The 21256-nt window shown below is 41.1% G+C and overlaps 1 protein-coding gene across 1 annotated transcript in view; it reads right to left on the bottom strand.

The window, feature by feature from the left end:
• The window catches only part of BAZ1B (bromodomain adjacent to zinc finger domain, 1B), an 86613-nt gene that overhangs the window by 45778 nt on the left and 19579 nt on the right, over window positions 1–21256 (bottom strand). The window contains exons 6-8 of the mRNA XM_011976357.1: window positions 13711–13912; window positions 7315–7436; window positions 4237–4434 (exon numbers count right to left, since the gene is read on the bottom strand). Coding sequence (XP_011831747.1) covers window positions 4237–4434; window positions 7315–7436; window positions 13711–13912 — 522 coding nt within the window. The remainder of the gene's footprint in view (window positions 1–4236; window positions 4435–7314; window positions 7437–13710; window positions 13913–21256) is intronic.

Below are 21256 nucleotides of genomic sequence, written 5' to 3' on the forward strand. Positions count from 1 at the left end.
AGAGGTCTCGATCTCCTGACCTCGTGATCCACCCACCTTGGCCTCCAAAGTGCTGGGATTACAGGCGTGAGCCAGCACACGCCCGGCCTGCTAAAACTATTGCTCAGAACTCCCTCTCTTTACGCCTGGTCTCTCTCTACAGTAAATGTACTCAGAGCCTGATAGAACATTAAATTCTACAAAATCCAAAGGGTATACAGAGAGAGAAAATATTCCAGGCCTTTGGATGGATGGGTCCTATGTGATCAACTTTAATCCTCAACAGATTATTTTAAATTTCTTCTAGATAGAGAATCCAAAGCAATGTTTTAAGTTCTACTTACCATCTGTGTTCTTTACTATGTTTTGTCCTGGCTAAGAAGCCAAAATACTAATTTTATAAATAGGAAAAACATAGCTTATATACAGAAAACAATCAGTGACATGTCAAGTAGTATTGGGAAATAAGAAATTATTGTTTAAGATAGGGAAAACAAATAATAAATCTGAGTATAAGCCTTTAACTCTGTAAACCAGTATTTTACATGAGTCTTAAGTTTTCTGAGTAAAATCACTGCCCTCTTATAGCATTTTACTCTAAGCAAGCTTCCATTTCCTAGTTTCAACCTAAATTTAGCCAAATTTCATAACATTAGTAATTTAAGCCCCCACTAGAAATTCTGGGAGAAGCAGTGAGTTATGATCATTCCACTGCACTGTAACCTGGGAGATAGCATAAAGGCCTACCTCAAAAAAAAAAAAAAAAAAAAGAGAGAGAGAATGATAAACGAACATGATAAATGTTAACATCTGAGGAAATCTAATTAAAGAGTACATGGAAATTCAGTAGGGTTTGTCAACTCTCCTGTATAAAATTATTCAAAATAAAATATTAAAATGTATTAAGAACAAGGCTAAACTCATGCAGAATTCCAAATGTCTTAAAGTGTTATTTTTTTCTTATGCCTCTAATCCAAAGGTTTCCCTACTAGGATTTATCAGTCTAAAATAAGAGCTCAAACATGATGGAGAGACTAACAAAACAGGGCTTCAATGTATTACAAGAGGAAAATGAGCTGCAGATTTCATCTTAGATGACAGTTATCACCCAACTTCCTTGTAAATCATTCCTCCAAGTCATTGGGCCTACAAAAACTTATGCTGCCCCTAAAGTCCAAATGTCAGTGGCATTTTTCTCCAACAAATGGAACTTCTTCAAGAAATGAATAGCCAGTTACCTATTATATGCAACATACTATACTAAACATTACAAGATATAAAATAAGCAAGGTAGTTCTTATTCTCAAGTAATTTTTTATTCTAGAAAGAATTTGGAAAACCACAAACACACCCTCATCATCATATTAAGTACTCAGGTAAAAATTCCTGCACCTTTACATAATTTTCCTCTCTCCCACGTAAGCCCTCCCTACGGATCCCTTGCTAAAACTTTTTTTTTTTTTTTGGAGACAGAGTCTCGCTCTGTTACCCAGGCTGGAGTGCAGTAGTGCAATCTCGGCTCACTATAAGCTGCGCCTCCCAGGTTCAAGCAATTCTCCTGCCTCAGTCTCCCATGTAGCTTGGGACTACAGGCGCCCACCAGCAAACCCTGCAAATTTTTTGTATTTCTGGTAGAGGTCTCGATCTCCTGACCTCGTGATCCACCCACCTTGGCCTCCAAAGTGCTGGGATTACAGGCGTGAGCCAGCACACGCCCGGCCTGCTAAAACTATTGCTCAGAACTCCCTCTCTTTACGCCTGGTCTCTCTCTACAGTAAATGTACTCAGAGCCTGATAGAACATTAAATTCTACAAAATCCAAAGGGTATACAGAGAGAGAAAATATTCCAGGCCTTTGGATGGATGGGTCCTATGTGATCAACTTTAATCCTCAACAGATTATTTTAAATTTCTTCTAGATAGAGAATCCAAAGCAATGTTTTAAGTTCTACTTACCATCTGTGTTCTTTACTATGTTTTGTCCTGGCTAAGAAGCCAAAATACTAATTTTATAAATAGGAAAAACATAGCTTATATACAGAAAACAATCAGTGACATGTCAAGTAGTATTGGGAAATAAGAAATTATTGTTTAAGATAGGGAAAACAAATAATAAATCTGAGTATAAGCCTTTAACTCTGTAAACCAGTATTTTACATGAGTCTTAAGTTTTCTGAGTAAAATCACTGCCCTCTTATAGCATTTTACTCTAAGCAAGCTTCCATTTCCTAGTTTCAACCTAAATTTAGCCAAATTTCATAACATTAGTAATTTAAGCCCCCACTAGAAATTCTGGGAGAAGCTTATTTCTTCAGAAATTACCTTTCAGGTTATAAGTTCCCAGAGTTCTAGCCTCTCTCTCCTACAAAAATTGTGGATCAGCTGGGCGTGGTGGTACATGCCTGTAGTCCCTAGCTACCAGTGAGACAGAGGGAGGAGGATCACTTGAGCCCAGAAGTTTCAGGCTGCAGTGAACTGTGATTGTCCCACTGCACTCCAGCCTGGGCAACACAGCAAGACCCTGTCTCTAAAGTAAGAAATAAGGGTGGATTGGCTTTTATGTCTTAGGAAACTCAAAAAATCTTTTACCCATAAAAAGAGTCTTTCACATTATTAACATACTTGAATCACTAAACTAAAATACATACAGAGAGCTGTAAGATTAGAAAAGAGGAAAATATTTAAGGACTCAAGTAATCCAAGAATTAGTCTAAAACCCATTTAGAGATGGTTTCATAGAGTTCTCATACAGTTAAGACAGTAATCTCATGTGAAGACCAGAGAAAGTTGAATCATGGTTCCAAACTCTGTGGCAACAAAATGACAGTGAACTCAAATTTCTCTTCAATAAACAAAAATGAACATCTAAGAAAAAATTATAAGTTCCATGGAAAATTTACTCCTGAACTAGAAAAAGCCAATTGCTTTCTAAATTTTTCCTTTTAAGCAAATAATAAAAATTTAAAGAGCCTAACAGAAGACACCACTTATCTTGTTGGTCTAGAATAAGAAAATCGCTAAGTGCTAAAACTATGACTGGAGGTCTTTACTATGTTTTGGAGAAACAAAATTATTTTTCAATATGCTTTTGTCATCATAATCAACTTAAGATAACTGAGCTAATTTAGTTGTTATGACTTAAGATGTCTTTACATTTTCATAATTAAATGAAATGGGAAAAAAAGAAATCCTGGAAATGTGACCTAGTTTTAATGGATCAAGAGCCCTTTTCTGATTCTACTCTGGCCCAGAGACCAAGATGAAAATTACCAGCCAGTATGCTGTGTTAAATTTACCAATGAAAGAAGCATTAAGTACTTTTAAAACCTAAATTAAAAAAAAACACCTTATCAGATAAAGTTTGAAACGGAAAAGAAAATCGAAATCCTAGACCAGCGTCTTAAGTTTTGTCATCACTTTCTGTTGGTTCTGATTAGACCAGGTCTCAAATTCCCCATCTGTAAAATGAAACATATAACTTCATAAAAGTATTTTGAAAATCAAGAGAGATGATTTTTTAAATTATTCCTTCTCGGTCGGGCGTGGTGGTTCACATCTGTAATACCAGCACTTTTGGGAGGCCAAAGCAGCCAGATCACTTGAGGTCAGGAGCTCGAGACCAGCATGGCCAACATGGCAAAACCCCATCTCTACTAAAAGTACAAAAATTAGCTGGGTGTGGTGGCGTATGCCTGTAATCCCAGCTACTCAGGAGGCTGAGAAGGAGGAGGTTGCAGTGAACAGAGATCGCACCACTGCACTCCAGCCTGGGTGACACAGCAAGACTCCATCTCAAAAAAAAAAAAATTACTCTTCAAGAGGAAAATACTAGGTTTTCCACTAACCTATCACACACAGTGCTTCTCATTCCAGGTTCTTTTTAAGGTTGCCACTGTATGTGATCATCTTGTCTGACATGCAAAATCAGTTTTCATTCTTAGTAACTGGTTAACAAAATACTTTTTGTATTTATACCATACCTCATTCCAAAAAGGGTCTGAGGCACAAAAGCACATGTATGTAGAGTTTTTAAATTATGCTAGCCTAATAAAAAATAAATTGAACTGGGGAAGATATTCAATGTGGCCTCTCCCCTACCAACCTCACATCACAACCTATATGAAACAGATACACCTGAAAAATTTTTAATTCATTATCTGATAGAGTTCAAAACCTGCTATAAATATAAATATACTGGAGCCATCAAAGAAATAATGATGCTTTATCCTGCTGTCCAAAAATTAACAGTGACCTTACCTTGTATGGATCAAGTAAAAAGTCACTGAACTTGCTGGGCAGAGAATATTTCTTCACCAATTCATCTTCTACGACCCAAGGTGCATTTTCACCAGTACCAGCTCGTAATGCATTATGCCGTATAAAGTATCGAACTATCTCCTTATTTGGTGGGCGCTCTGTACGAATCAAGCTGTCTGCTGGCACATTACTGATGATCTAGGTTAAAAATAAATAAATAACTCAACACTGGGGTAAAAAGTAATTACCCAAACGAGAACAAGCAATATATGTTCTCTCCAGAAAAATCAAAATTCCATCTACATCAATAGACCTACAAATTAGGAAGAGAAAAAAAAATTGGCCAGGGATGGTATCTTACACTTGTGATCTCATTAACTCAGGAGGCCAAGGCGTAAAGACCGTTTGAGGCCAGGAGTTAGAGATCAGCCTGGGAAATATAAAAAGACCCTCTGTGTACAAATATCAAAATATGCCAATAGTCCTAGCTATTTGGGAGCCTGAAGTAGAATTACTTGAACCCAGGAGATCGAGGCTATAATGAGCTATGGTCACACCAATGCACTCCAGCCTGGGCAACACAGTGGGACCCTATCTCTTAAAAAAAGAGAGAAAACGGAGAATAATTTTCAGAGACAGAACATCAATTTAAAAACATCCTTACGCAATCTGTCAATATGTATCAAAGTTTTCTAAAAGTATGTATACCCTTTCAGCAATTCCTCTCGTTAAGAATTTATCTTAGGAAGTAAATGGACAAAGTCATCATCAAATGCTTGTAATAGCAAAAAGGTGAGGAAGGGGTTGAGGGTTATTACCTAAAGGTACATCAATAAGGGATTTGTTAAATGAAAATATGTACATATAATGGACACTCCAGTCCTAAGAAAAAAGTTTCTCAACCCAGAAAAATTCATCAGAATCATCTAGGGTGCTATTAAAATGCAGATGCTTGGGCCTCACCACACACTTAATGAATCTTATGACTCTCTGGCAGTAAAGGTTACGAATCAACATGTGTAATCAGCTCTCCTGGTGACTATCACATACATTAAAATCTGAGAACATTGCTTTGGAAGAAAGTTTAATGACATTACAGATGCTTAGCACACAATAAATGAACAAATTAAGTTATAAAATAATACAGACAGAATAGTTCTACTTTTAAAAGTCACTTAATAGCAGGAAACAGAGAAGGAAGGAAAACAAATTTTTTTTTTTAAAAAGTCACTTAGGAGCTAACTACCATTTACTAAATCTGTATTCACCAATTATCTCTGAGCATGACATCAGATATCATCTCTTTCTTATTTGCATTTTCTTTCTTCCTAAAACCAACTTACTCTTTGTGAACAAAATATCATCTATATCAATAGGGCTCATCAATAAGAATACAAGTGATACTTAGGGAAGTGGTTAAAACTAAGCATGTTTTAATCAGCTACCTTGCTGAATGAGAAGAAAGTCTGTGAAAAATTGTATTTAACAATATCCAATATTCAAAAATAAAAAAAAATCCTGGATGGGCACAGTGGCTCATGCCTGTAATCCCAGCACTTTGGGAGGCCAAGGCAGGCGGATCACAAGGTCAGGAGCTCAAGACCAGCCTGGCCAACATGGTGAAAATCCGTCTCTACTAAAAATACAAAAATTAGGCATGGATGGTGGCGTACGCCTGTAATCCCAGATACTCGTGAGGCTGAGGCAGGAGAATCGCTTGAACCCAAGAGGCAGACGCTGTAGTGAGTCGAGACGGCGCCATTGTACGCCAGCCTGAGCGACAGAACAAGACTCCATCTCAAAAGAGACAAAAACAAAAACAAAAACAAAAAAAAAACACCTAGGCCAGGAGTGGTGGTTCACGCTTGTAATCCCAGCACTTTGGGAGGCCAAGAGGGGCAGACCACCTGAGGTCGGGAGTTCGAGATCAGCCTGGCCAACATGGTAAAACCCTGTCTCTACAAAAAATACAAAATGAGTCAGGTGTGGTGATGCATTCCCGTAATCCTAGCTACTTGGGAGGCTGAGGCTGGAGAATCACTTGAACCCAGGAGGCAGAGGATGCAGTAAGCCAAGATCGTGCCATTGCACTCCAGCCTGGGCAATGAGAACAAAACTCTGACTCTAAAAAAAGAAAAAAAAAAAAATTCCTAACAACCCGGCCAAGGCTTCTGATCACAAACCATAAAACAAACAGTCAGAATGGAATTGGACTTGTCAACATTCTGAGGCAGGAACAAAACAATGTAAATAAAGCAGCAAAAGATTTGGGTTATAATCCTTCCCAATCTCATTTACTGAATCAAGAACTTTGACAGTTACTAAACTTCTCAGGTCTTAGCTGTTTCTTCTGTAAAATGGTTACATCTGAAGACAAATGAGCACTGCCTTCCACACCCAGTCTGCTAATCCACCTCTTTCTATTTATAAAATTCTACACATACAGGTGGTGTAGGAGTACCTGAAAAGTAACACAGCGCCCAGCCCAAACCCATTATTTTATATACCACTATGAAAAAAACCCTTGCCAATTGATTTTAACTTATATCCTGACTCTGGACAAGTCAAAAAAAAATAAAATAAAAACTGAACATCTTAGAATAAATATAATACTAAGTTAATTTGAGAGTACTTACTATTGCACGTTATTAGCTTGTAGTTTTATAAGGTTCCTTGTAAAAGCACTGAGCAGAGTTGACTCAATGTCTGAATTTAATTATATTAACAAATGACTGCTCTACTTTTAACTGGGAGGAATGATTTCCTTGGAAAGTCCGCAACTGCTGGGAACAGATTCTTAATTTTCAAACTGAGTTTCAAGCTCAAATGTGAATTACTTATACCCTAGTAATTCCCATATAAAAAAGAGGAAAAGCATGCTATCTTCTAGGAAAGAAAATATAATTTACATTAACTTGAAATCATTAATTACTGTAACTAGAAAACCACTCAGAATTTGCTGTACAAAGATATTTGCATTTTTCTTTAGTACATATTCTCTAACAAAAGCAACCCTATGATATTTTCTTAAAGAACATCAATCACATGTAAAAAGTTTAATGTAAAGTGTCAACTAACCTTATCTTCATTTTGTAGTTTCACATCATATTTGTGAGGCAGAAATTTTGGAGGAGCCCATTTCCTTTCTCCTTTTTTTAATGAAGTAGGAAGTTTTCGTGGCGATCTGCGTGCTCTGTCATCTAGTCAAATCATAGAAAATTGTGAAAAACATAATCATTTTAATCCTTTTCATTCACTCATTAGCAAGTCTTAACTGAATGTCCGCTCTTCACTATGCACTGGGTGACGTAGCACAAAAATGAATCACAATGTCTTAACTTCAAGGAGCTAAAGTCTATAAGGAAAGTCACCAAGTAAAAAACTACAATGTGGTAAACAGCATAATAGAAGTTGGTAAAGAAAAACACTATGAGAGGCTGGACACAGTGGCTCACATCTGTAAACTCAGCACTTTGGGAGGCCGAGGCAGGTGGATCACCTGAGGTTGGGAGTTCAAGACCAGCCTGATCAACATGGAGAAACCCCCATCTCTACTAAAAATACAAAATTAGCCAGGCTTGGGGGCACATCCCTATAATCCCAGCTACCGAGGAGGCTGAGGCAGGAGAATCGCTTGAACCTGGGAGGCAGAAGTTGCAGAGAGCCGAGATCACGCCACTGCACTCCAGCCTGGGTAACAAGAGCGAAAACTCCATCTCAAAAAAACAAAAAAGAAAAACACTATGAGAATACAGAGAAGGAATACTAACTTATTCTGGAAGGTAGGTAGAAAGATGAGTAAGAATATGACTTGGGACAGCTGTGGTAGTTCACACCTGTAATCCCAGCACTTTGGGAGGCCAAGGTAGGCGGATCCCCTGAGTTCCGGAGTTCGAGACCAGCCTGGGCAACATGGTGAAACCCTGTCTCTACAAAAAATATAAAAAATTAGCCAGGTGTGATGGCACATGCCTGTAATCACAGCTACTTGGGCGGCTGGGGTAGGATGGCTTGAGCCTGGGAGGTCAGGGTTGCAGTGAGCCCTGATCTTGCGACTGCACTCCAGGCTAGGAGACAGAGTGAGACCCTGTCTTAAAAAAAAAAAAAAAAAAAAAAAAAGAATACGACCAAAAAACCATATGACCTCTTCAGAGACTGCAAGCAATGAGGTGTGGCTAAATATGACATATACTAGAGTCAAAAAAATTTAAAAAGGTAAGCCAGGGCCATAATTAGAAAGGGCCTTGTATACCATTTAAAGAGATTAGAATTTGTCTTCCTAGCACTAAAGAACCAATGACAGTCTGTGGCTATAACTAACTACGGTGCATTCTGGAAAGATCAACATAAAATGGGGCCCATCACAGTGGCTTGTGCCTGTAATCCCAGCACTTAAGGGGCCGAGGCAGGAGGATCACTTGAGGTCAACAGTTCAAGACCAGCCTGGCCAGCATGGTGAAACCCCGTCTCTACAAAAAATAGAAAAAAAATCAGCTGAGCATGGTGGCACACGCCTGTAATCCCAGCTACTCGGGAGGCTGAGGCAGGAGAATTGCTTGAACCCAGGAGGTGGAGGTTGCAGTGCTCCGAGATGACGCCACTGCACTCCAGCCTGGGCAACGGAGCGAGACTCTGTCTCAAAAAAAAAAAAAAAAAAAAAAAGACAACGAATATAAAATGGAAAGTTGAGACTGAAGATAAGGAAATCAGAAAATACAATGCTAAACGTCTGAATTAGGCTGGGCACGGAGGTTCACACAGGTAATCCCAGAACTCTGGGAAGCTGAGGTGGGAAGACTGCTTCAGCCCAGGAGTTTAAATCAAGCCTTAGTCACATAGTGAGATCCTGTCTCTAAACAAACAAACAAATTAGCCAGGTGTGGTGATACACATGTGTGGTCTCAGCTACTCAGGATGCTAAGACAGGAGGATCACTTGAGCCTGGGAGTTGAGGCTGCAATGAGCTATGACCACACCACTGCACCCTAGCCTGGGCGACAGAGCAAGACCCTATCTCAAAAGTAAACATCTGAATTTATGTAACTGTAATACAAAAGGAGAGTTAAGATGCATCTAGTTCGTGACCAACTAGACGTGAGAATGTTAAAGGTATCTTAAGTTTTTTGCCTTAAAGACTAGGTGGATGGATGGTGAGCCAAGTAAAAGAATGAAGAGAGAACAGTCCTTGTTTACCTGCCTTGGGATACAAGAAGAGTGAGGTCAATTCAGCTTTACACATGTTGAATCTAAACTGCATAAAGGAGGGGTCAAGCGTGGTGGCTCAGGCCTGTAATTCCAGCACTTTGGGAGGCCAGGGTGGGCAGATCACTCGAGGTCCAGAGTTCAAGACCACCCTGGCCAACATGGTGAAACCCCATCTCTATTAAAAATACAAAATTAGCTGGGTGTGGTAGCATGCTCCCACAGTCCCAGCTACTGGGAAGGCTGAAGCAGGAGAATCGCTTGAACCCGTGAGGCAAAGGTTGCAGTCAGCCAAAATTGTACCACTGCACTCCAGCCTGCGAGACTCCATCTCAAAAATAAGTAAATAAATAAATTGCATATAGGACAGGCAAGTAAAGATCAAGTCAACAGTTAAAAGTCTGACCCAAGCTTGAAAATCACCAGGCTACAAATAGCTAAGAATTCAAACTGTGTGGCCAGGCACGGTGGCTCACACCTGTAATCACAGCACTTCGGGAGGCCAAGGCGGGCGGATCACAAGGTCAGGAGATTGAGACCATCCTAACACAGTGAAACCCCATCTCTACTAAAAATACAGAAAGAAATTAGCCGGGCACAGTGGCAGGCGCCTATAGTCCCACCTATTCAGGAGGCTGAGGCAGGAGAATGGCGTGAACCCGGGAGGCGGAGCTTGCAGTGAGTCGAGATCGCGCCACTGCACTCCAGCCTGGGCGACAGAGCGAGACTCGGTCACAAAAAAAAAAAAAAAAAAAAAAGAATTCAAACTGTGGCATGAATAGCATATAACAGTACACTATGCAAACTGAAAAACAGAAGGCAAAGAATAGAATCCTATGGAAAAAGTCAAAGGAATGGCAGGGAAGGAAGGAAGTAAAGAAACGGAATAGCTGACGCACTAGGAGACAGTGGTATCAAGCTAAGAGATATGAGTGATCAACAGTATTAAATGTAATAGATGCAACACTATTCACAATAGCAAAGACATGGAGTCAACCTAAAAGCCAATGATGGACACAAGAAAGAAAACGTGGTACACGTACACCATGGAATACTATGCAGCCATAAAAAAGAATGAGATCATGTCCTTTGCAGGGACATGAATGAACCTGGAGGCTATTATCCTTGCGAACTAACACAGCAACAGAAAACCAAATACTGTATGTTCTCACTTGTAAGTGGGAGCTAAATGATGAGAACACATGGACACAGAGGGGAGCAACACACACTGGGGCTTTTTGAGGAAAAACAACTAATGGCACTAGGCTTAATACTTGGGTGATGAAATAATGTATACAACAAACCCCTATGACACAAGTTTACCTATGCAACAACCCTGCACTTCTACCCTTGAACTTAAATGTTAAAAAAATAATAAATATTAATAAATACAACAGAAAAGTCAAACACAGGCCAAGAAGAAATATCTGCATTTGACAATTAAGAGGACACTTGTAAACTTAATAGGAACTACTTCAGGAATATAGAGGCAGAAGTAAGACCACAATAAAACTGATGTTCAGAAAGCAGAGAGAACATTCCTAACCAAAACACTTCTCAACCTCAAGGAATTGCAAGTAATGCCCTTATTACAAAACTTCAATATCAAAAAGAAGAGGGAAACTCGAAAACACAGAAGTTAGCATTCGCAATACAGAGGAGAAAACAAAACTGAAGTATCAACAACTCGTGGTGGACCAACTACAATGACACTCTCAGAAGTTTGCTTCAAACTATATTAAGAAAGTACCTTGAAAACCATCTGCACAGATCCAAAACATCTAGAGACACAAAACAGAATGGGAGACAGACAACATCACATTCTAATGCAAAGTTTGTACTAGTTAAACAGTGAGCTAATATTATTTGATTCTCTAACACTCATGGGGAGGGAGACCAATACACACCAAACACTTGGTGCACCTACATTTTTGGAGGCAACAATAACCGAGTCCAGTCAAATTCTTTATTAATGAAGGCCTCAGAGGCTGAACGGTCTTCCCAGTGAGCCAAATCTCAATTCTTCAACTTTGAAAACAATATTGTCAGAGTCTCCAGGTCCCTAGGATATCACAGTTTCAGGATTTTACCTGCTCCCATGTGAGAGGGACTTAAATTACAGATTATGGAGAGAAGAAAGTGCAATTGACCCTTGAACAGCACAGGGATTAGGGCTCTGACCTCTCCTTCTCTTGCAGGCAAAAATCTGTGTATACAGACAGGCACAGTGGGTCATGCCTGTAATAGCATGAGGCCGAGGCCGCAAGGAGGTCCAGGCTGCAGTAAGCTGTGATTGCAACACTCCACTCCAGCCTGGGGGCAACACAGTAAGACCCTGTCTCAAAAAAAAAGAGGTCAAAGCAGGAGGATCGCTTGAGCTCAGGAGTTCAAGACCAGCCTGAGCAATATACTGAGAACTGATCTCTACAAAACAACAACAACAACAAAAACCCTACAAAAATTAGCTGGGTGGGGTGGTGCATGCCTACAGTCCCAGCTACTTGGGAAGATGAGGTGGGAGGATCGCTTGAGCCAGGAATGTCGAGGCTGCAGTGAGCCATGATCATGCCACTGCACTCCAGCCTGGGTAACAGAGCAAGACCTTATCTATGAAAAGCCAAAAAAGGACAGTAGGACAATTACCAATTTACTAGAGAGATGAACTAGCATCACATAAGATGACTGAGGTCACTGCAACTGCAACAGGTCACTAGGAAATGATTACAGTAGTATAGTATGTACCATAGTTCATTTTATTTCATTATTATTTAATACTGAATCTTCACATTTCTCTTGACTGAGAAAAGTGCCATGTATGGTCTGTTTGTGTAAGTTTTGATAAATTTTAACTTTTTGTAATAGACTTCTGTATATATTTTATGGTAGTAAATGATAAAACAGACTAGTATCTACATGTATTTTATGCATTTATGACATACCTAACTTTTTGTTCTTTTTTTTCAATATCTCTAGGGTACTCAGTTCGTCTCTGAGTTTCTTCAAACTGTTACAAGCCTCCAAAAAATTTTCCAATACATTCATTGAAAAAACACTGAGAGATGGACAAGTGCCATTAAAAAAAAAAAAAGAAAAAGAAAAATTCCATTTATACGTGGACCTGTGCAGTTCAAACTCAAACGTTGTTCAAGTGTGAGCTGTACCTAAAACCATCACATTGGCTTATGATGTAAAGAGCAAAAAGTATTAGAATTTGCTCTTCCTACCTTGATCACCCCCCAACACATTTCCCATTTCCACTTTAAGACAAAAGGAAAGTACCCATTTCCACTTTAAGTACCCATTTCCACTTTAAGACAAAAGGAAAGTAAACTTTCTTTGCCATCTTGGGTAGCTAGCAATGTGCACACAACTTTTTTTCTTCTTTTTTTTTGAGATGGAGTTTTGCCCTTGTGGCCCTGCTCTTATGGTCCAGGCTAGAGTGCAATGGTGCGATCTCAGCTCCCTGCAAACTCCGCCTCCTCGGTTCAAGAGGTTCTCCTGCCTCAGCTTCCCGAGTAGCTGGGATTACAGGCGTGCGCCAGCACAACCCGCCAATTTTTGTATTTTTAGTAGAGACGGGGTTTCACCATGTTGACCAGGCTGGTCTCGAACTCCTGACCTTAGATGATTTGCCCTCCTCAGCCTCTCAGTGCTGGGATTACAGGCATGAGCCACAGCACCCGGCCCTGCACACAGATTTCTAAGCAACTAGAGGAAACGATTTCCAAATGGTCGTAATTGTTTAGGGAGATTCAAGTCTTGATTCATGTTGTGGACATTTTAGTTGTTCTATGAATCATAAATGAACAAAATCATGTCTACATAAAAAAATCACACATTTGGTTGCTAGAGAACCCTAAAAGGTATGTTCATAATAAAATAAACGCCGGGTGCGGTGGCTTACGCCTGTAATCCCAGCACTTTGGGAGGCCAAGGTGGGCGGATCACGAGGTCAGGAGATCGAGACCATCCTGGCTAACATGGTGAAACCACGTCTCTACTAAAAATACAAAAAATTAGCCGGGCATGGTGGTGCGCGCCTGTAGTCCCAGCTACTTGGAGGCTGAGGCAGCAGAATGGCGTGAACCCGGGAGGCGGAGCTCGCAGTGAGCCAAGATCGCGCCACTGCACTCCAGCCTGGGCAACAAAGCAAGATTCTGTCTAAAAATAAAATAAAATTAAATTAAATTAAATTAAAATAAAATAAAATTAAAATAAAATAAAATAAACAGGATCTCATAAAGCACTAAGGAAAGCTAGTATCAAACATACTAATACTTTCTCTCCTTCCTTCATCCTCTTTCACAGCTGTCTCCTTCTTCTGATGGTCCTGAGCAATCTGACTGGAATTCTCTTTGTCACTTGATGGAGAATCACAAGCACCATCCGATTTCTTCTCAGTGGCCTCTTCATCCACTTTCTCCAAAGGATGAATCTTCACAATCTTCACCTTGAGCATTTTCTCCTTCCCAACCTATAAAGGAGACAGTAGAGAAAATCAGAGATAATAAATAAGAATCAGAAACCTGAAGATATTTAGAATATATCATCCAATATACATGCTCCTCAACTAACAAAAAGTGATTGAAACAGTAAAGTACCCAAGTACAATGAACTGTTTCCAACTTTACTTCTGAGACTTCTAGGTTGAAATATGACACCCTAAAACAATGAAATGATCACAATCTAGGTTCATGATTCATGTACTATGCCAATATACAAGGCCAAAGGGCAATCACTGTACCCGCCTAAAATATGTGAATACAGTTCAATAATTTACATTTTATGTATTTATTTTTTATTTATTTTTGAGACACAGTCTCTCTCTGTCGCCCAGGGTGGAGTGCAGTGGTGCGATCTCAGCTCACTGCAACCTCCGCTTCCTGGGTTCAAGCCATTCTCCTGCCTCAGTCTCCCGAGTAGGTGGGGCTACAGGCACGCACCACCATGCCAGGCTAATTTTTGTATTTTTTGTAGAGACACGGTTTTGCCATGTTGGCCAGGCTGATCTCGAACTCCTGACCTCAAGTGATCTGCCCGTCTCAGCCTCCCAAAGGACTGGGATTACAGGCGTGAGACACCGTGCCTGGCCTACACTACAAAAAAAAAAAAAAAACTATATATGGATATCCAATTGTTCCAGAACCATTTGTTGAAGTAACACCTTTCTCCACTTAATTACCTTTCCACCTCTGTCAAAAATCAATTGTGTAGGGCCAGGATTACAGGCATGAGCCACCATGTCCGGCCAGGCCCAGGAATTTGAGGCTAGCCTGGGCAACACAGGGAGACCTCATCTTTACAAAATAAAATAAAATTAGCCAAGCATGATGGCATGTGCCCATAGTCTTAACTACTGAGGAGACTGAGGCAGGAAGATAGCTTGAGCCCAGTTTTTTTGGGCTGCAGTAAGCTATGACAGTGCCACTACACTCCTGCCTGGGTGACAGGGTGAGACCCCTATCTTGGGGGGCTAGGGGGGTGCGAACCTCTGCTACGTCCTCTTGACAAAATGACTCCTTTTTTTCATTAAAAAATGACTTGCTAGTTCTTTATCCCTGGTTACACTCTTTAATCTGAAATCTATCCTCTGATACTTACATAGCCCCTTCAGATTTCCTTTGACTTATGTTAACATGGTATATATTTTTCCATTCTTTCACTTTTATTCTATGTATATCTCTCTTATATACACAAAGCAGTACCATTTGGTGTTGCTTTTTCTGCCCAAAATGAGAATTTCCACTGTTTTGTTATTGTTTTAAAGAAACGAGATTTTTGTTATGTTGCCGAGTCTGTCCTTGAACTTCTGGGCTCAAGCAATTCTCTCGCCTCAGCCTCCTAAGTAACTGGGACTACAGGCACACACCATACCTGGTCAATGTCCACCTTTTAACTGAAATGTTTAGACTACTTATGTTTAATATAATTACAGACATATTTAAGGTTTATTTGCTTTTCTATTCAGCCTCAACAAAACTAAAAACTGCTCTTCAAAAAATACTGTTAAGTAAACAAAAACACTGGCCAGGCATGGTGGCTCACGGCTGTAGTCCCAGCACTTTGGGAGGCCAAGGTGGGTGGACTGCTTGAGCCTAGGAGTTCAAGACCAGCCTGGGTAACATGGTGAAACCTCGTCTCTACAAAAAATACAAAAAATTTTTCCAGGCGAGGTGGTGCATGCCAGTGATCCCAGCTACTAGGGAGGCTGAGGTAAGAGGGTCACTTGAGCCTGGGACGTCAAAGATGAAGTCAGTTATGACTGTGCACCACACTCAAGCTTGGGCAACACAGTGAGACCTTATCTCACAAAATAAAAATAAAAACAAAAAATACAAAGTTTTTCCAATGCTCATTAAGAGTTCAAACCAGGCCGGGCACAGTGGCTCATGCCTGTAATCCTAGCACTTTGGGAGGCCGAGGTGGGTGGGTCACCTGAAGTCAGGAGTTTGAGACCAGTCTGGCCAACATGGTGAAACTGTCTCTACTAAAAATACAAAAATTAGCCGGGCACGGTGGCAGTCGCCTGTAATCCCAGCTATTCAGGAGGCTGAGGTAGGAGAATCACTTGAACCCAGGAGGCGGAGGTTGCAGTGAGCTATCACACCACTGCACTCCAGCCTGGGCAACAAGAGCAAAACTCTGCCTCAAAAACAAAAACAAAAACAAAAAAAACAGAGTTCAAACCAGTTTTGCAAAGTAAGCCTTATGATAAATCAAAAACCAAAAACAACCGAGTTCAAACCATGACCTAACCTTTGAGGACCTATACAAGATCTAGCCCTTGGCTACCCGATACTACCATTGCCACCATCCTCCCTCCTTACATAGTCTAGCCACATTGATTTTTCTGTTCTTCCAGTACAACGGTTTTCCCAGTACAATACAGGGGTAATTCTGTCATCCCTCTTTTCTTTTCCCCAAGACATATGGCAATGTCTGATTTTCACAACTCAGAGGGTGCTACTGGCATCTAGAGGGTAGAAGTCAGGTATGGTGCTAAATACCCTACAATGCACAGGACAGCACCCACTAGAATCATCTGTTCTAAAGTCTGTAATGCCAACATTGAGAAACCCCATTCCTGACCATCAAGTTCCCTTTTGCCTAAGGGCCTTCACACACCCTGTTCTCTCTCCCTGAAATACTCAATGCCCCCTTCTCCCATGGATATATCCTACTCAACCTATAGGTTTCACTTTAAATATTGCCTCCTCAGAGCAGGAGGACAACACCAATTCTGATTCCCCTGATTATAAACTTCAATAAATACCCTGTGCTTTTCTTTCATAAGTCTCATCACCAATTTTTTTTTTTTTTTTTTTTTTTTTTGAGACGTAGTCTCGCTCTGTCGCCCAGGCTGGAGTGCAGTGGTGCGATCTTGGCTTACTACAACCTCCACCTCCTGGGTTCAAGTGATTCTCCTGCCTCAGCCTCCCAAGTAGCTGGGATTACAGGCGTGAGTCACCACACCTGGCCTCATCACCAATGCTAAACACCCCAAAACAACTGTTGATTTTGGTCACCACTGTTTTTCCAGCACCCAAAATATGCTCTCTACATAGCAGGTCATCAATAAATACCTCTATATGGTGCTTGAGACAATGTTTGTGGCACCCTTCCAATGTTCATCATATCTACTTCTTATTTTTTATCACACTTAAGAGTGCAAAACGTTTTTATAAATAATGAACACCTGTGTACCCACCATACAGGTTAAAGTACTTAGCATTAATAATGGCCAGGCCCAGTGGCTCACACCTGTAATCCCAACACTTTGGGAGGCCAAAGCAGGAGGATCGCTTGAGCTCATGAGTTCAAGACCAGTCTTGGCAAGTTGGCAAAACCCTGTCTCTACAAAAAATACAAAAATTAGCCAGTGCCTTTGGACTGTAGGATGAGGGGGAAAAAAAAATTACAATTAGCCAGGCACTGTAGCTACAGTCCCAGCTACTTGGGAGATTGAGGTGGGAGGATGGCTTGAGCCTGCGAAGTGGAGGTTGCAGTGAGCCAAGGTTGCGACTCTGCACTCCAGCCTAGGTGACAGAGGCAAACCCTGTCTCAAAAAAGAAAAGGATATTAACAGTACCTCGGAATCTCCCAGGAAGCCTACGCTCAGGTGGAAACGACCCTCTCCTCTCCTCCCCTGCTGACAGTGGTAACGAACACTCTGAGTTAGTTCGTTCTGCCTGCTTTGAGACTTCTATAAATGTAATCACATTGTATTCTTCTGTGACTTCTTTCAAGTTCACATTTTTTCTGCTATAGAGTATTCCGCGGCTTAACAATTTGTTTATCAACTACTGATGGCTATTTGGGTTATCTCCTCATTGGAATGCTATGAACAATTCTATTAAAATACTTACACAAATCTCCTGCGGCAAAATTGAGGGTAAATACTCAAGAAAAAATCCTTAGTCAAAGGGTATAATATATAATATCCAATTGTATTCAGCAATGCCAAGTGCTTATCAAAATAGATGTGCTACACTATGAGCAATTCCACATTCCTGTCAAAACTTGGCAGTGAGTTTTTTTTTCTTTGTTAATCTGATGTATATACATTATCTCACTATGGTTTCGATTAGATTTCCTGCATTATTGATGAGTTTAAACATATTTTCATGTTTATGGACATACATAGCTTCTTAGTATCTCTTCTCTTTCCTCAAACTTTTTTTTTTTTGAGACAGGGTCTTGCTATGTTGCCCAGGCTGCAGTACAGTGGTGTAATCATAGCTCACTGTAGCCTTGAACTCCTGAGTTCAAGCAATCCTCCTGCCTCAGTCTTCTAAGTAGCTGGGACTACAGACATGCACTACCACACAGAGTTAGTTTTTATTTTTTGTAGAAACGGGGTCTCCCTATGTTGCCCAGACTGGTCTCAAACTCCTAGCTTCAAGCCATCCTCCTCCCTCAGTCTCCCAAAGTACTGGGATTACAGGCAGGAGCCACTGGGTTCAGCCCATCTTCCCTCAAACATTTCTTCTTTCACCTTGCAGATGTGTACAAAATATTTTTGTTTTGCCACGTCAAATCCATTTCCAACCTTCTCTACCTAGCTCTATGCTTAAATAGGCTGACCTTTATAGCCTCCGCCAAAACTCACATTGCCCGCTGGATTCTGGTGAGTTCAGTTCATAGGGAGCATTAGCAGAAAACCAGGAGATGGAAGTAAAGCATCGTTGGGGTGTTTATTCCCAAACGCCTCCCTAGGAGGTTGGTTACAGTTACAGTTTTCTCTCACTACCAAAGTACTCTTCAACAACAGCAGCTATTCTTTTCTAGTTCCTGTACCCACTCCCTCCCTCTGCTTCCTTGGGGTTTAGAAATGATAAAGTTTCCCCCAATCGCTGATAGGTATGAAGTACTTAACTCTTCCTTGTTAAGTTTTCCTTAACCCTGACCAGACTGTTGTGTGCTGTCAACAGCCCCTTTATTAAGCTCAATTCAATTACATTTGAGTATACCATCTGTTTCCTGCTGGGACACTGACTGATATAAAGTATGTGATTAGAACCCACTAATGGTCACAGTGATTCATGCCTGTAATCTCAGTATTTTGCGAGGCCAAGGTGGGAGGATCACGTGAGCCCAGGAGGAGTCTGAGACCGGCCTGGCCAACACGGCGAGGCCCTGATTCTCCATAAAAAATAAAAAACTGGCCAGGTGCGGCGGCTCAGGCCTGTAATCCCAGCACTTTGGGAGGCAGAGGCAGGCGGATCACGAGGTCAGGAGATTGAGACCATCCTGCTGGCTAACACGGTGAAACCCTGTCTCTACTAAAAATACAAAAAATTAGCCGGGTGCGGTGGCGGGCACCTGTAGTCCCAGTTACTTGGGAGGCTGAGGCAGGAGAATGGCGTGAATCCGGGAGGCGGAACTTGCAGTGAGCCGAGATCGTGCCACTGTACTCCAGCCTGGGAGACAGCTAGACTCCATCTCAAAAAAAAAAAAAAAAAAAGGCCTTAGCTAGGCATGGTTGTGAGTGCCTACAGTCCCAGCTACTCAGGAGGCTGAGGTGGGAGGATTGCTTGAGCCCGGGAGGCTGAGGCTGCAGTGAGCTACGACCACACCACTGCACTCCAGCCTGGAAGACAGAGCAAGACCCTGTCTCAATAAAAAACAAACAAATAAACAAAAACCCCACTAGTACTGCCAGACATGACAAATAAAAAAGAACTAGCTAGGAGATAGAAAGGAGTCAAGAGTAAATTACTGAAGCAAACAAACAACAAGAACTTTGAAACCAGACAGACAGGTGTGAATCTTGGCCCCATCATGTACTGGCTATTGTAGCACAAACTGCTGCTGAGCTAGCTACCAAGCTATTCCCTCCCTCTTCTCTCTTGCCAGCCTGTCTCTTTTGAGACTTAAATACAAAGGAAGATACTCTCTCAGCCCCCGCTGCAGCTCTGGGTGGTTATATAAGCCAAGGTCTAGCCAATAACATGTAAAGATAAAGGGTGGAGTTTTCTATTTTATGCTTCAAGAAAGACTTCTCCAGATACACTTCTGGAAAGATTTTCTTAGACTGCTTTGATAAGTATTCCCTCACTCTGAACACAGTCACATTTTATCACAACCAAGGAACAACAAAGCTAAGGACCAGAACTCAACACACTAAGAACAGAACAGAAAGACAGAGAAAGTCTAGGTCCTTGACAATAGTGTTCAGCCTCTGCGCCAAACTTGGAACTATCTAAGACTTACTACGTGAGATAATCACGTCCTCCTTGTTTAAGCCAGTACCACTAAAATTGTTATACCTCATGTGACAGCATCACTACCACCCTGCAGATTGTTAGAATTGAAAAATGTTAGATCTATCCTAGACCTTCTGAACCCTCAAGGAATGGGCCGAAGAACAGTTCAAGCAGTTCTCCCACCTCAGCCTCCCAAGTAGCTGGGATTATAGGCATGCACTACCACACCCGGCTAATTTTCGTATTTTTTTGGAGAGATAGGGTATCGCCATGCTGGCCAGGCTGGTCTCAAACTCCTGACCTCAGGTGATCTGCCCACTTTGGTCTCCCAAAGTGTTAGGACTACAGGCCTGAGCCACCATGCCCAGCCAAGGACGCATTTTCAGTAGCTAAGTATTACACCAAAGTCTGAGAACTACGGGCCACTATTACAATTTCACTACATCACTACATAACGGCTGAGTGCACTCATAACTGATACATATCAACCTCAACATGCCATTTAAATGTATAAGGCTGCCTATCACCTCAAGATTTCTGTGCAAATTCTGCAAGACATTATGTAAAGCAATTAGCCCAGTGTCAAGTATATACAGATAGATATTTAACAACTGTTTAGTTGTTTCTCCTGAATCTTACTTTCAGCTGTTAAAATATACACAGCGACTGCTTTAGTGTTAGGTATCACTTTTGTAATAATTAACCTTTAGTTATTTGGCTGGATAATTAAAAAATAAATTTAAGGCCAGGCGTGGTGGCTCACACCTGTAATCCCAGCACTTTGGGAGGCCGAGACGGGCGGTTCACAAGGTCTGGTGATGGAGACCATCCTGGCTAACACAGTGAAACCCCATCTCTACTAAAAATACAAAAAAATTAGCCAGGTGTGGTGGTGGGCACCTGTAGTCCCAGCTACTCGGGAGGCTGAGGCAGGAGAATGGCATGAACCTGGGAGGCGGAGCTTGCAATGGGCCGAGATCTGTCTCTTATACACATCTAGATGTGTATAAGAGACAGGTTAGTTCGTTCTGCCTGCTTTGAGACTTCTATAAATGTAATCACATTGTATTCTTCTGTGACTTCTTTCAAGTTCACATTTTTTCTGCTATAGA

This window comes from Mandrillus leucophaeus, unplaced genomic scaffold (assembly GCF_000951045.1).
Source record: "Mandrillus leucophaeus isolate KB7577 unplaced genomic scaffold, Mleu.le_1.0 Scaffold164, whole genome shotgun sequence".
Lineage (NCBI taxonomy): Eukaryota > Metazoa > Chordata > Mammalia > Primates > Cercopithecidae > Mandrillus > Mandrillus leucophaeus.